Source organism: Procambarus clarkii, chromosome 40 (assembly GCF_040958095.1).
Source record: "Procambarus clarkii isolate CNS0578487 chromosome 40, FALCON_Pclarkii_2.0, whole genome shotgun sequence".
NCBI classification, from domain to species: domain Eukaryota; kingdom Metazoa; phylum Arthropoda; class Malacostraca; order Decapoda; family Cambaridae; genus Procambarus; species Procambarus clarkii.
The window spans coordinates 24,902,443-24,915,830 of record NC_091189.1 but is presented as its reverse complement, the minus strand read 5'-3'; the positions used below and the strand labels follow the sequence as shown (position 1 = coordinate 24,915,830).

Below are 13,388 nucleotides of genomic sequence, written 5' to 3'. Positions count from 1 at the left end.
TAACTTTCAGACCACACTGTAACTTTCAGACCACACTGTAACTTTCAGACTACACTGCAACTTTCAGACCACACTGTAACTTTCAGACTACACTGTAACTTTCAGACCACACTGTAACTTTCAGACTACACTGCAACTTTCAGACCACACTGTAACTTTCAGACCACACTGTAACTTTCAGACCACACTGTAACTTTCAGACCACACTGTAACTTTCAGACCACACTAACTTTCAGACTACACTGCAACTTTCAGACCACACTGTAACTTTCAGACTACACTGTAACTTTCAGACCACACTTTCAGACCAAAATGTAGCTTTCAGACCACACTGCAACTTTCAAACCACATTGCAACTTTCAGACCACACTGCAACTTTCAGACCACACTAACTTTCAGACCATAATGTAACTTTCAGACCACACTGCAACTTTCAGATCACACTAACTTTCAGACCACACTGTAACTTTCAGGCCACACTGCAACTTTCAGACCACACTGTAACGTTTAGACTACACTGTAACTTTCAGACCACAATGTAACTTTCACACCACACTGTAACTTTCAGACCACACTGTAACTTTCAGACCACACTAACTTTCAGACCATAATGTAACTTTCAGACCACACTGCAACTTTCAGATCACACTAACTTTCAGACCACACTGTAACTTTCAGGCCACACTGCAACTTTCAGACCACACTGTAACGTTCAGACTACACTGTAACTTTCAGACCATAATGTAACTTTCAGACCACACTGCAACTTTCAGACCACTCTGCATCTTTCAGACCACACTGTAACTTTCAGACTACACTGTAACTTTCAGACTACACTATAACTTTCAGATAACACAGTGTAAATTTCAGACCACACTGTAACTTTCAGACCACACTGTAACTTTCAGACCACACTGTAACTTTCAGACCACTGTAACTTTCAGACCACACTGTAACTTTCAGACCACACTAACTTTCAGACCCCAATGTAACTTTCAGACCACACTGTAACTTTCAGACCACACTGCAACTTTCAGACCACATTGTAACTTTCAGACTTCACTGTAACTTTCAGACCACACTGTAACTTTCAGACCACACTAACTTTCAGACCACACTGTAACTTTCAGACCATACTCTAACTTTCAGACCACATTGTAACTTTCAGACTTCACTGTAACTTTCGGACCACACCGTAACTTTCAGACCACACTAACTTTCAGACCACACTGCAACTTTCAGACCACATTGTAACTTTCAGACTTCATTGTAACTTTCAGACCACACTGTAACTTTCAGACCACACTGCAACTTTCAGACTACACTGTAACTTTCAGATCACACTGTAACTTTCAGACCACACTGTAACTTTCAGACTACACTGTAACTTTCAGACCACTGTAACTTTCAGACCACATTGTAACTTTCAGACCACACTGTAACTTTCAGACCACACTGTAACTTTCAGACTATACTGCAACTTTCAGACCACACTGTAACTTTCAGACTACACTGTAACTTTCAGACCACACTTACTTTCAGACCATAATGTAGCTTTCAGACAACACTGCAACTTTCAGACCTCATTGCAACTTTCAGACCACACTGCAACTTTCAGACCACACTAACTTTCAGGCCACACTGCAACTTTCAGACCACACTGTAACGTTCAGACTACACTGTAACTTTCAGACCGCAGTGTAACTTTCAGACCACACTGCAACTTTCAGACCTCATTGCAACTTTCAGACCACACTGCAACTTTCAGATCACACTAACTTTCAGACCACACTGTAACTTTCAGGCCACACTGCAACTTTCAGACCATAATGTAACTTTCAGACCACACTGTAACGTTCAGACCACACTAACTTTCAGACCACACTAACTTTCAGATTATACTGAGACCGTCTTAGTCAAATGTTTGGTGTGCAAGGAGCAGGTTAAGGGTGTAGCGGCGTGTGCAATACACCACCTTGCATCACTCTCTTGTGTTCCTGAACGACAACTTATTGTGTTATATAAGCTATTGTTAAGAGCTGGGAGTGGCGCGGCTGCTCGGAGTGGCGCGGCTGCTCGGAGTGGCGCGGCGGCTCGGAGTGGCGCGGCGGCTCGGAGTGGCGCGGCGGCTCGGAGTGGCGCGGCTGCTCGGAGTGGCGCGGCGGCTCGGAGTGGCGCGGCGGCTCGGAGTGGCGCGGCTGCTCGGGGCTGGGAGAGAGAGTGAGAGTGTACGGAGAGTGCGGCTCCTGATGTGTTGGTTCTGAACCAGGATTCATCACGTGTCCTCTTACGAAACCTTTACATCTTAATGTTTAATCGATGGCGCCTTTTGTTTACACACGGAACTGTTGAGGGGCTCAAGATACTTCACCGCTCAAGTTGTTAATGTGACAACCTCGTAGAGCTTCAAAACTCATAAACTTTATTAAATATCAACAAAGCCACCGTGGTTAAGGTTCAGATGTACAGGTTACCTTTGTGGTTACCTTGAGATGATTTCGGGGCTTGGCGTCCCCGCGGCCCGGTCCTCGACCAAGCCTCCTAGGCCTGTCCTAAAGTCTCCTAAGACGTAATAACAAGGGTCGCAAGTTATTGCGTTACTGCTTAACGAGTCCTGGCACCTGGGTACGGTCCCCCGCCTCAGTGTGTATCGTGCGAGAAAATGTCATTTGAAGCATTTGTTTTGGTTTTTGTATTATGGAAGTAAGCATTGGTGGATCACTGAGGCTTAGCTGGCGAGGCTTAGAGCACCAGGGGCTCTATGCCTTGATGACACTTAGAGCCGGACGACTCTAACCTCCCCCCCCTCCCCCCCCCACACACATGCTCCCCCACTGTATGTGTTGGGGGGGGTGGGACCTGCCCTCCACAGGTATGTCATCAGTATGGGGGGTGTTTAACCCTAAACCCCAGGGTTGGGGGGGGTGTTGATAGCGGGGGGGGGGGAGTCTGATCATTCAGCCCCATAATTGCTCAATAGACAATTATGTAATTATAAATGTAATTGGGAAATTATAAATTGGGTTAAGATTTATTATCATTGAAAGTTTATTTATTTTTTTTTTTTTTGGGGGGGAGGGGGGGTGGAGAAGCAGTGGTTACCTGTGGTGCTTGTCGGTGCCCTCCCCCCCTCCCCCCCCCCTCCCCCCACATCCAAACTGGAGTGACCCCAGGGTGGGGGTCCACTGGCACCCCCCCCCCCCAGGAACAAGCCCAGGGGGGGCACCCCGCACCTGGTAGTGAAGATGCTAAGTTAAAAGTGAGTTCAGAGCAGGATATCATTAACTCCGCAGCCAATCAGTTATCGTGCAAGGCCCCTCAGGTGGGCCAATCAGGACGCTGCTGTCACCCACACCACACAAACCTGCCAATAACGCCACTACACACCCGTGTGTGTGGGTTCTCTCGCGGTTCGCATCAACCATCATATAATTATTTGTTTTTATAGCTCATTTTCCTTTCTATATACACTAGTTTAATGATTGAAACTTAGAGGTATAATGAACCAATGTTTATAGCAAACCTAACTTGATTCTTTCATTTTGAACCGTTATAGAAGGGTTTGAAACACAAGTGAGTCACTCCTTCAGCGTGATTGGTCGATTATCAATGCCTTTAGAGTTTTTTTTTTTTTGAGTGTTAAATTTGGTTGTTCCTGGAGGGTCGTTTGGTGAATCATCCCTGATTGGTGACCCGGTATTGGTGACCCTACAGCTGATTGGGTGGTGTGAACATAGTTCCCATATCCCCCAAGTGAGGTACCTATTAATGTGTTGCCATGTGCCACCACAGGTCAGGTCAAGAGGCACCACAGACGAGGTCAGGTCATCATGTCACCACAGGTGAGGACATCATGGCACCACAGGTCAGGTCATCATGGCACCACAGGTGAGGTCATCATGGCACCACAGGTGAGGTCATCATGGCACCACAGGTCAGGCCATCATGGCACCACAGGTGAGGTCATCATGGCACCACAGGTGAGGTCATCATGGCACCACAGGTCAGGTCATCATGGCACCACAGGTGAGGTCATCATGGCACCACAGGTGAGGTCATCATGGCACCACAGGTGAGGTCATCATGGCACCACAGGTGAGGTCATCATGGCACCACAGGTTAGGTCATCATGGCACCACAGGTGAGGTCATCATGGCACCACAGGTCAGGTCATCATGGCACCACAGGTCAGGTCATCATGGCACCACAGGTCAAGTCATCATAGCACCACAGGTCAGGTCATCATGGCACCACAGGTCAGGCCATCATGGCACCACAGGTCAGGTCATCATAGCACCACAGGTCAGGTCAGGTCATCGTGACACCACAGGTCAGGTCATCGTGACACCACAGGTCTGGTCAGGTCATCGTGGCACCACAGGTCAGGTCATCGTGGCACCACAGGTCAGGTCATCGTGGCACCACAGGTCAGGTCGTCGTGGCACCACAGGTCAGGTCATCGTGGCACCACAGGTCAGGTCACAGTGGCACCACAGGTCAGGTCACCGTGGCACCACAGGTCAGGTCATCGTTGCACCACAGGTCAGGTCATCGTGGCACCACAGGTCAGGTCACCGTGGCACCACAGATCAGGTCATCATAGCACCACAGGTCAGGTCATCGTGACACCACAGGTCTGGTCAGGTCATCGTGGCACCACAGGTCAGGTCAGGTCATCGTGGCACCACAAGTCAGGTCAGGTCATCGTGACACCACAGGTCTGGTCAGGTCATCGTGACACCACAGGTCAGGTCAGGTCATCGTGGCACCACAGGTCAGGTCAGGTCATCGTGGCACCACAGGTCTGGTCAGGTCATCGTGGCACCACAGGTCAGGTCAGGTCATCGTGACACCACAGGTCTGGTCAGGTCATCGTGGCACCACAGGTCAGGTCAGGTCATCGTGGCACCACAGGTCAGGTCAGGTCATCGTGACACCACAGGTCTGGTCAGGTCATCGTGGCACCACAGGTCAGGTCAGGTCATCGTGGCACCACAGGTCAGGTCAGGTCATCGTGGCACCACAGGTCAGGTCAGGTCGTCGTGACACCACAGGTCAGGTCAGGTCATCGTGACACCACAGGTCTGGTCAGGTCATCGTGACACCACAGGTCTGGTCAGGTCATCGTGGCACCACAGGTCAGGTCAGGTCATCGTGGCACTACAGGTCAGGTCATCGTGACACCACAGGTCAGGTCATCGTGACACCACAGGTCAGGTCAGGTCATCGTGACACCACAGGTCTGGTCAGGTCATCGTGGCACCACAGGTCAGGTCGTCGTGGCACCACAGGTCAGGTCAGGTCATCGTGACACCACAGGTCAGGTCATCGTGACACCACAAGTCTGTTCAGGTCATCGTGGCACCACAGGTCAGGTCAGGTCATCGTGGCACCACAGGTCAGGTCGTCGTGGCACCACAGGTCAGGTCATCGTGGCACCACAGGTCAGGTCGTCGTGGCACCACAGGTCAGGTCAGGTCGTCGTGGCACCATAGGTCAGGTCATCGTGGCACCACAGGTCAGGTCGTCGTGGCACCACAGGTCAGGTCGTCGTGGCACCACAGGTCAGGTCATCGTGGCACCACAGGTCAGGTCATCGTGGCACCACAGGTCAGGTCGTCGTGGCACCACAGGTCAGGTCATCGTGGCACCACAGGTCAAGTCGTCGTGGCACCACAGGTCAGGTCAGGTCATCGTGGCACCACAGGTCAGGTCAGGTCATCGTGGCACCACAGGTCAGGTCGTCGTGGCACCACAGGTCAGGTCACCGTGGCACCACAGGTCAGGTCACCGTGGCACCACAGGTCAGGTCGTCGTGGCACCACAGGTCAGGCCGTCGTGGCACCACAGGTCAGGTCACCGTGGCACCACAGGTCAGGTCACCGTGGCACCACAGGTCAGGTCACCGTGGCACCACAGGTCAGGTCACCGTGGCACCACAGGTCAGGTCACCGTGGCACCACAGGTCAGGTCGTCGTGGCACCACAGGTCAGGTCGTCGTGGCACCACAGGTCAGGTCAGGTCGTCGTGGCACCACAGGTCAGGTCACCGTGGCACCACAGGTCAGGTCGTCGTGGCACCACAGGTCAGGTCAGGTCACCGTGGCACCACAGGTCAGGTCACCGTGGCACCACAGGTCAGGTCGTCGTGGCACCACAGGTCAGGTCGTCGTGGCACCACAGGTCAGGTCAGGTCGTCGTGGCACCACAGGTCAGGTCACCGTGGCACCACAGGTCAGGTCGTCGTGGCACCACAGGTCAGGTCACCGTGGCACCACAGGTCAGGTCACCGTGGCACCACAGGTCAGGTCGTCGTGGCACCACAGGTCAGGTCGTCGTGGCACCACAGGTCAGGTCAGGTCGTCGTGGCATCTAGGCCTGTTAGTACAAAAATGTTTAGCTTGGCACAGAGTGTTCTGAGGCAATATTATTCTCGATTGCTTTTCTTATCTATCGTTAAGACATACTCAAGGAACCCATATGTATTTCTTTGATTTTGCTGATTTTCACCAGTTGTGTTTTCACAAATAATAATGTTGATATGTGTGTATTATATGTATATATGTATTAATCCTTCCACTCAAATAAATGGAAGAAGCTTCACATGTTTTCTTAATACCTTTCTGACACTTTAAACGCCCGAAATCACCTGTATTAAAACAAAAGATAAAAACATAATTAAATGATTCTCCAGATATTAAATGAAACTCCAGATTCCCATGCGAGGCAGCTCATATATATATATATCCACACAAACTCAATTTTATGTGTCTAACCTACGCTTGAAACACCCCAACGATCCCACGTCCGTTAGATTACCCGAGAATAGGTTCCGTGGATCAGTTACCCCAGCTTCCAAAACCAGTATTTACCCAGGTCTTTGGTTAATCTGAACTTGTCCACGTTATGTCAACAGATACATTACTGATACCATAGGAGGACACTACTACCATAGTAGGACACTACTACCATAGGAGAACACTATTACCATAGTAGGACACTACTACTATTGGAGCGTACAGAACGTCTATATTACAGTGTTTTACTTCTTACTAATAAATGGTGGCCATAATACTTCAGAGGTTGGTGGGCCTTATCAACCCTACAGGTGTGGAGGTCGTAAATAATCCCTGGAAGGTTGATGGTCCTTAATAACCCTCCAAAGGCTGATAGGCTTTAATAAGGTCTATCAGAGGTTGACACTCCAGCGGTTGATAGGCCTTAATAACCCTTCAGAGGTTAAAATAGGCCATAATAACCCTTCAAATGTTGATATAGGCCATAATAACCCGGCAGAGGTTGACATAGGCCATAATAACCCACCAGACTTTGTTATAGGCCTAAATAATCCTACAACGGTTGATATAGGCCATGATAACCGTCCAGAGGTTGTTATAGGCCATAATAACCCACCTGACGTTGATATAGGCCTTAATAACCCACCAGACGTTGATATAGACAATAATAACCCTCCAGACGTTGATATAAGCCATAATAATCCTCCACACGTTGATATAGGCCATAATAACCCACCAGAGGTTGATATAGGCCATAATAACCCACCAGAGGTTGATATAGGCCATAATAACCCACCAGAGGTTGATATAGGCCATAATAACTCACCAGAGGTTGATATAGACAATAATAACCCTCCAGACGTTCATATAAGCCATAATAATCCTCCACACGTTGATATAGGCCATAATAACCCACCAGAGGTTGATATAGGCCATAATAACCCACCAGAGGTTGATATAGGCCATAATAACTCACCAGACGTTGATATAGACAATAATAACCCTCCAGACGTTGATATAGGCCATAATAACCCACCAGAGGTTGATATAGGCCATAATAACCCACCAGAGGCTGATATAGGCCATATTAACCCACCAGAGGTTGATATAGGCCATAATAACCCACCAGAGGTTGATATAGGCCATAATAACCCACCAGAGGTTGATATAGGCCATAATAATCCTCCAGACGTTGATATATACTATAATAACCCACCAGAGGTTGATATAGGCCATAATAACCCACCAGAGGTTGATATAGGCCATAATAACCCACCAGAGGTTGATATAGGCCATAATAACCCTCCAGACGTTCATATAGGCCATAATAATCCTCCAGACGTTGATATAGGCTATAATAACCCACCAGAGGTTGATATAGACCATAATAACCCACTAGAGGTTGATATAGGCCATAATAATCCTCCAAAGGTTGATATAGGCCATAATAACCCACCAGACGTTGATATAGGCCATAATAACCCTCCAGACGTTGATATAGGCCATAATAACCCTCCAGAGGTTGATATAGGCCATAATAACCCTCCAGACGTTGATATAGGCCATAATAACCCTCCAAAGGTTGATATAGGCCATAATAACCCACCAGACATTGGTATAAGCCATAATAACCCACCAGATGGTTGATATAGGCCATAATAACCTTCCAGACGTTGATATAGGCCATAACAACCCACTAGACGTTGATATAGGCCATAATAATCCTCCAAGGTAGTTGATATAGGCTATAATACCCCCAGAGGTAAATATAGGCCATAATAACCCACCAGACGTTGATATAGTCCATAATAACCCACCAGAGGTTGATATAGGCCATAATAACCCACCAGAGGTTGATATAGGCCATAATAACCCACCAGAGGTTAATATAGGCAGTAATAACTCTCCAAAGGTTGATATAGGTTATAATAACCCACCAGACGTTGATATAGGCCATAATAACCCACCAGACGTTGATATAGGCCATAATAACCCACCAGACGTTGATATAGGCCATAATAACCCACCAGACGTTGGTATAGGCCATAATAATCCTCCAAAGGTTGATATAGGCCATAATAACCCACCAGACGTTGATATAGGCCATTATAACCCACTAGAGGTTGATATAGACCATAATACCCCACCAGAGGTTGATATAGGCCATAATAACCCTCCAGACGTTGATATAGGCCATAATAACCCACCAGAGGTTGATATAGGCAATAATAACCCTCCAGACGTTGATATAGGCCATAATAACCCACCAGAGGTTGATATAGGTCATAATAACCCACCAGACGTTGATATAGGCCATAATAACCCACCAGAGGTTGATATAGGCCATAATAACCCTCCAGACGTTGATATAGGCCATAATAACCCACCAGACATTGATATAGGCAATAATAACCCACCAGAGGTTGATATAGGCCATAATAACCCACCAGACGTTGATATAGGCAATAATAACCCACCAGAGGTTGATATAGGCCATAATAACCCACCAGACGTTGATATAGGCAATAATAACCCACCAGAGGTTGATATAGGCCATAATAACCCACCAGACGTTGATATAGGCAATAATAACCCACCAGAGGTTGATATAGGCCATAATAACCCACCAGACGTTGATATAGGCAATAATAACCCACCAGAGGTTGATATAGGCCATAATAACCCACCAGACGTTGATATAGGCAATAATAACCCACCAGAGGTTGATATAGGCCATAATAACCCACCAGACGTTGATATAGGCAATAATAACCCACCAGAGGTTGATATAGGCCATAATAACCCACCAGAGGTTGATATAGGCCATAATAACCCACCAGACGTTGATATAGGCAATAATAACCCACCAGAGGTTGATATAGGCCATAATAACCCACCAGAGGTTGATATAGGCCATAATAACCCACCAGAGGTTGATATAGGCCATAATAACCCACCAGACGTTGATATAGGCAATAATAATCCACCAGAGGTTGATATAGGCCATAATAACCCACCAGACGTTGATATAGGCAATAATAACCCACCAGAGGTTGATATAGGCCATAATAACCCACCAGAGGTTGATATAGGCAATAATAACCCTCCAGACGTTGATATAGGCCATAATAACCCTCCAGACGTTGATATAGGCCATAATAACCCACCAGAGGTTGATATAGGCCATAATAACCCACCAAACGTTGATATTTATTTATTTAATTTATTTATTTATTATTATACAAGAAGGTACATTGGGTTTGTGAGAATACATAGCATAGTATTTACAATCTTGTAAAGCCACTAGTAAGCGCAGCGTTTCGGGCAGGTCCTTAATCTAACATAATTTTAAGTAGGTAAATTCTAGCAGAATTAATAAAATGATAGCAGATACATTGCAAGAAAAAAATGAGATAAGAGAGATTAGTAAGTATATTAAAGCACATTGGTATATTAAAGCTCTGATTGATTACATTGGCAACTTGATTGGTAATTTAAACAAGATTAATAGACACCATACAGCAGATTGACAGCACATATAAGAAGACAGCAATGATCACAATGGTAAAGATGTTCGGATTGGGAACATAAAGATTGGGAGATTGGGTAGCAATAGATACAGTGCAATTTTAAAGCAACAAGGTAAAAAAAACTATGCAGATGAGATTAGGTACTTTTTAGCTTTGTTTTTGAATGACGCAAAAGTTGGACAGCTTTTCATTTCATTAGGGAGTGAGTTCCATAGACTGGGTCCCTTTATTTGCATAGAATGTTTACACAGATTAAGTTTGATTGATTCTGGGGATATCAAAGATATATTTATTTCTGGTGTGGTGATAATGTGTCCTATTACATCTGTCCAGGGAGAGTTTCAGAGCCGGATTTGCATTTAAGAACAGGGTTTTGTAAATGTAGTTGACACAAGAGAATTTGTGGAGTGAGCTTATGTTTAGCATGTTTAGGGAGTTAAGCAAGGGGGCTGAGTGTTGTCTGAAAGCAGAATTTGTTATTATTCTGATAGCAGATTTTTGCTGTGTGATGATGGACTTAAGGTGGTTTGCAGTGGTTGACCCCCATGCACAGATAACATAATTAAGATAGGACATAAGGCCATAATAAAATAGGCCATAATACCCATAATTATGGCCATAATATAGGCCATAAGAACCTTCCAGACGTTAATATAGGTCATAATAACCCTCCAGAGGTTGATATAGGCCATATTAACCCTCCAGAGGTTGATATAGGTCATAATAACCCACCAGACGTTGATATAGGCCATAATAACCCTCCAGAGGTTGATATAAGCCATAATAACCCACCAGACGTTGATATAGGCCATAATAATCCTCCAAAGGTTGATATATGCCATAATAACCCTTCAGAGATTGATATAGGCCATAATAACCCACCTGATGTTAATATAGGCCAAAATAACCCACCAGAGGTTGATATAGGCCATAATAACCCACCAGAGGTTGATATAGGCCATAATAACCCACCAGAGGTTGGCATAGCCCATAATAACCCACCAGACGTTGATATAGGCCATAATAACCCACCGGAGGTTGATATAGGTCATAATAACTCTCCAAAGGTTGATATAGGCCATAATAACCCACCAGAGGTTGATATAGACCATAATAACCCTCCAAAGGTTCATATAGGCCATAATAACCCACCAGACGTTGATATAGGCCATAATAACCCACTAGACGTTGATATAGGCCATAATAACCCACCAGACGTTGATATAGGCCATAATAACCCTCCAGAGGTTGATATAGGCCATAATAACCCTCCAGAGGTTGATATAGGCCATAATAACCCTCCAGAGGTTGATATAGGCCATAATAACCCTCTAGAGGTTGATATAGGCTATAATAACCCTCCAAAGGTTGATATAGGCTATAATAACCCTCCAGAGGTTGATGTAGGCCATAATAACCCTCCAGAGGTTGATATAGGCCATAATAACCCTCTAGAGGTTGATATAGGCTATAATAACCCTCCAAAGGTTGATATAGACCATAATAACCCTCCAACAGTTGATATAGGCCATAATAACCCACCAGACGTTGATATAGGCCATAATAACCCTCCAGAGGTTGATATAGGCCATAATAACCCACCAGAGGTTGTGATAGTCCTTAATAACCCTCCAGACGTTGATATAGGCCATAATAACCCACCAGAGGTTGATATAGGCCATAATAACCCACCAGAGGTTGATATAGGCCATAATAACCCAACAGAGGTTGATATAGGCCATAATAACCCACCAGAGATTGATATAGGCCATAATAACCCACCAGAGGTTGACATAGGCCATAATAACCCACCAGAGGTTGATATAGGCCATAATAACCCACCAGACGTTGATATAGGCCATAATAACCCACCAGAGGTTGATATAGGCCATAATAACCCACCAGAAGTTGTGATAGTCCTTAATAACCCTCCAGACGTTGATATAGGCCATAATAACCCACCAGAGGTTGATATAGGCCATAATACCCTTCAAAGGTTGATATAAATCATAATAACCCTTCAGAGGTTGATATAGGCCATAATACCCTTCAAAGGTTGATATAGGCCATAATAACCCTTCAGAGGTTGATATAGGCCATAATAACCCTCCAGAGGTTGATATAGGCCATAATAACCCTCCAGAGGTTGATATAGGCCATAATAACCCTCTAGAGGTTGATATAGGCTATAATAACCCTCCAGAGGTTGATATAGGCCATAATAACCCTCCAAAGGTTGATATAGGCCATAATAACCCTGCAGAGGTTGATATAGGCCATAATAACCCTCTAGAGGTTGATATAGGCCATAATAACCCTCCAGAGGTTGATGTAGGCCATAATAACCCTCCAAAGGTTGATATAGACCATAATAACCCTCCAAAGGTTGATATAGGCCATAATAACCCTCCAGAGGTTGATATACGCCATAATAACCCACCAGAGGTTGATATAGGCCATAATAACCCACCAGAGGTTCATATAGGCCATAATAACCCAACAGAGGTTGATATAGGTAATAATAACTCACCAGAGATTGATATAGGCCATAATAACCCACCAGAGGTTGACATAGGCGATAATAACCCACCAGAGGTTGATATAGGCCATAATAACCCACCAGAGGTTGATATAGGCCATAATAACCCACCAGAGATTGATATAGGCCATAATAACCCACCAGAGGTTGACATAGGCCATAATAACCCAACAGAGGTTGATATAGGCCATAATAACTCACCAGAGGTTGACATAGGCCATAATAACCCACCAGAGGTTGATATAGGCCATAATAACCCGCCAGAGGTTGATATAGGCCATAACATCCCACCAGAGATTGATATAGGCCATAATAACCCACCAGACGTTGATATAGGCAATAATAACCCACCAGAGGTTGATATAGGCCATAATAACCCACCAGACGTTGATATAGGCAATAATAACCCACCAGAGGTTGATATAGGCCATAATAACTCACCAGAGATTGATATAGGCCATAATAACCCACCAGAGGTTGACATAGGCGATAATAACCCACCAGAGGTTGATATAGGCCATAA

The 13,388-nt window shown here is 45.6% G+C and overlaps 1 protein-coding gene across 1 annotated transcript in view; it reads left to right on the top strand.

Annotated features, from left to right (window-relative positions):
- The first annotated feature begins 3,899 nt into the window (after positions 1–3,899).
- Positions 3,900–13,388, top strand: part of LOC138372837 (putative uncharacterized protein DDB_G0289263) — a 33,852-nt gene continuing 24,363 nt past the window's right edge. The window contains exons 1-5 of the mRNA XM_069338500.1: positions 3,900–3,957; positions 7,278–7,577; positions 8,587–9,008; positions 11,154–11,453; positions 13,012–13,351. Coding sequence (XP_069194601.1) covers positions 3,900–3,957; positions 7,278–7,577; positions 8,587–9,008; positions 11,154–11,453; positions 13,012–13,351 — 1,420 coding nt within the window. The remainder of the gene's footprint in view (positions 3,958–7,277; positions 7,578–8,586; positions 9,009–11,153; positions 11,454–13,011; positions 13,352–13,388) is intronic.